This window comes from Trachymyrmex cornetzi, unplaced genomic scaffold (genome assembly GCF_001594075.2).
Source record: "Trachymyrmex cornetzi isolate Tcor2-1 unplaced genomic scaffold, Tcor1.1 scaffold525, whole genome shotgun sequence".
Lineage (NCBI taxonomy): Eukaryota > Metazoa > Arthropoda > Insecta > Hymenoptera > Formicidae > Trachymyrmex > Trachymyrmex cornetzi.
In genome coordinates this window covers 60,671-63,804 of record NW_017299834.1, presented here as the reverse complement: position 1 = coordinate 63,804, position 3,134 = coordinate 60,671, and the positions used below count along the sequence as shown (strand labels likewise).

General features: G+C 38.5%; 1 protein-coding gene across 2 annotated transcripts in view; it reads right to left on the bottom strand.

The window, feature by feature from the left end:
* Positions 1-2,873, bottom strand: part of UQCR-C2 (Ubiquinol-cytochrome c reductase core protein 2) — a 5,544-nt gene extending 2,671 nt beyond the window's left edge. Inside the window, exons 1-2 of one of the 2 annotated variants that reach the window (XM_018514605.1) lie at positions 2,856-2,873; positions 1,085-1,184 (exon numbers count right to left, since the gene is read on the bottom strand). In XM_018514605.1, the coding sequence (XP_018370107.1) occupies positions 1,085-1,129 (45 nt within the window). In that variant the 5' untranslated portion in view covers positions 1,130-1,184; positions 2,856-2,873. Of the gene's footprint in view, positions 1-1,084; positions 1,243-2,855 lie in introns of those variants that run through there. The other variant, XM_018514604.1, reaches the window with a different exon arrangement.
* Positions 2,874-3,134: the final 261 nt, after the last annotated feature.

Below are 3,134 nucleotides of genomic sequence, written 5' to 3'. Positions count from 1 at the left end.
TATATTTTAAAGAAATGTTGGATTTAAATTTTTATCCATATAAAAAAAATTGAAAAGGTATACATTTATAATAATATATATACATTTTAAATAGTTTCATAAAAGATCTGCTTCAAAAACATAAAAAGTCGGTGCTTTAAAAATACAACAGTACTATTTCAAAAACACAAAAAGTCGGTGCTTTAAAAATACAAAAGTACTGTTTCAAAAACACAAATTCACTGCTTTAAATGCATACATTTACGTTTTTGAAACAGTACTTTTGTATTTTTAAAGCACCGACTTTTTGTGTTTATTTTGTGAATATTGCGTATATGCTTTTTTTAACGTAAAAGACAAAATATCGTGCAAAAAGTCTTCTGATATAGCATTTATGTACGCGAAATTCACAAGAATCATCCGTTTATGATCGGTTAAATTATAATCCCAAAACATTTTCCTTATAAATTTTGGCCACAATTTGGCATCTCCAACTACGTCTTGCACAGCAAGCCAAGGATTTACATTTAATTGTTCTACCGTATATGGCATTTCCAATTGTTATGAACTCAATAGCAGACAAATATTTCAGTTGCCAATAAAACTTGCATATACGCACAATAACAGTTCGTCACAGAGCATGCGCACAATAGTACAGTTCGTACATATAGCGCTCATCGAGTCGGTATGACAGATTTCCTAACCTGAATAGTCGTCAACTTTAACGTTAAATATCTCGGTTCGCGGGGCAGAGCGACACTTTTATCTGCCAGATTCATTCGTTTCGTACAAAAACGCATCGATTGAGTATATTTTTATCAAAATTTGAGATGAGCGGACTATTCTTAATATTTACCAAATTAAATATTTTAAATGTAAATTAAATATTTTTTAAATGTTTAATAAATGTTTTTTTTTGCAATGGTAACCTACAAATGTAAAATCAACGAAGAAAAAATATTTAAAAAACATTTAATCAATGTGGTCTGCTGATTGGGTTAATGAGATTTACATAACACTTGCATTACAAACTCAATAGTAAACGATAAAATGTCCAGAGACGTGAAAACATGCACGATCGTCTTTATAAGATTCGTAAGTATACCGTAGAGTTACGAAGAACAGGCGATCGTATAGCGGAACTGGCCATTTCTCGTGCTTGTAAAAGCAAAGTAAAACGAAGAACAGGTCAGATCAGACAGGAGACAGCAGTAGACAGAATAGCACAGAACATATACAAAGAGAAGCGCAAGCTTTGCGTTGAATGATGGAAACGGAGAATAATCGTTGCGCCTCAAATGGTCTGGCAGAGAACTAATATCCTATATATGTGTAGGTTTGAAGCATGGACGCAATAAACCTACACATTCCCAGGTAGAGAGAGAGAGAGAGAGAGAGAGAGAGAGAACATTTGCAGTAAAGCGGGGAGCACAGACTCTTGCATAACGCATAACACATGAGGCATAAGAAATTGAACCAACCAGAATTCTCTATTACATGGAAGGGAAAGAAACGGAGAACTTCGATTGGTACATATTCTTATGCATTACGTGTTATGCGTTATGCAAGAGTTTGTGCTCCCCGCTTAATTTTGGCTGCGGTCCACTTAGCGCTTCAAACGCTACAGAGCATTTGTAGCACTGATATGACTGGTCCATTTGATGCTTCGGAACGCTCCCAGCAACTCTGATTACGTCATCAATACGTCATCGTTTTTGCTCCCACTTCGCTTCAACTGCCTCGGGAGGTGGGTTGGCTGGAGCGTCACGTAGCAATTGTAGCATTCGAAATAGTAAAGCCCATGACACATACAAGAACGTAAGGCCGTAACACGCAAGCAGTAAGCGAATTGACCAATCACAGCAGAGACCGTAATGCCAGTAGTGAATCCAATGTTACGATTTCCTTACTGATTACGTCTTACGGACTTACGTTTTTCTATGTGCTCCCGGCTTTATGGACAATCGGAGCGTAGCGTTTGGAGCGTAAATTCAGAGCATTTGGAAGAAGCAAGTGGACCGCAGCCTTTATAACGTCAAAAGGACATTAAAGACATCATTTTGATATCAGAACGACGACAAATAACGATAGTTCTTCTATGAGGGCGACTTAAGCTTGCAGCACACGATGCTTGTTTTCCTGCTGGATTGCTAGCTGAATTAGAATCTTGCCACCGTATTGGCTGTGATGCTGTCAGTGCCCAGTATCACAGCTAATACGATGGTAAGATTCTAATTCAGCTAGCAATCCAGCAGGAAAACAAGCATCGTGTGCTGCAAGCTTAAGTCGCCCTCATAGAAGAACTTAGAGAGAGAGAGAGAGAGAGAGAGAACATTTGCAGTAATTTTAACGTCAAAAGGACATTAAAGACATCATTTTGATATCAGAATGACGACAAATAACGATAGTTCTTCTCTGAGGGCGACTTAATTAACGATTAATTCAATCAGCAATGTATTCAACAGCAAGACTGTATATCGTTCTTAACCTCATCTCTTCGTGATATACTTCTATCTCTGCGTTCTTATACTTAACTGTGATAAAAGTAATAAAAATTTCCTATCTGTAATAGTAATTCTGCTGATTGAGTTAATCGTCGATTAAGTTAATCGGCGTTGGTAACAGTCGCCCTGAGTATTCGTTGTACGTTGATAGCGGTTGATGGCGTTATGGAAGCACAGTCTGCACAATAGAACAATGGCCGGTTGCTTTGGGAAATTGTGGTTTAAGGTTCGTAACCGGCCGGCCATTATCGCCACACTTCGGATTCAGTTCCGAGCCGCGCAAGCGCAAACGCAAATTTTATCCCCACACTTGTATGGCACGTCCGCCATGTCTCTGTTTCCCCTTTCCCGATCCCGCTTTTACCCCTGTGATAGACGACACGACAGACACCCAGAGTAAGGGCCTGAGCACAATAGAGGAACAGGAATTAGATATTAAGATTTTAACCTATCAGAAATTGATTACATCGGTATACACGGTTTCTGATAGGTTGAAATATTAATATCTAATTCTTGTTCCTCTATTGTGCGCAGGCCCTATCCAGGCACCGAGCCTTTGACTATATACACCTGGACTGCTAGTCCCTCATTTTTGCTATAGGAAATGCATACTCTCGTTGTCCGCAAACTGAAGTTGGCTGAATATTGTTA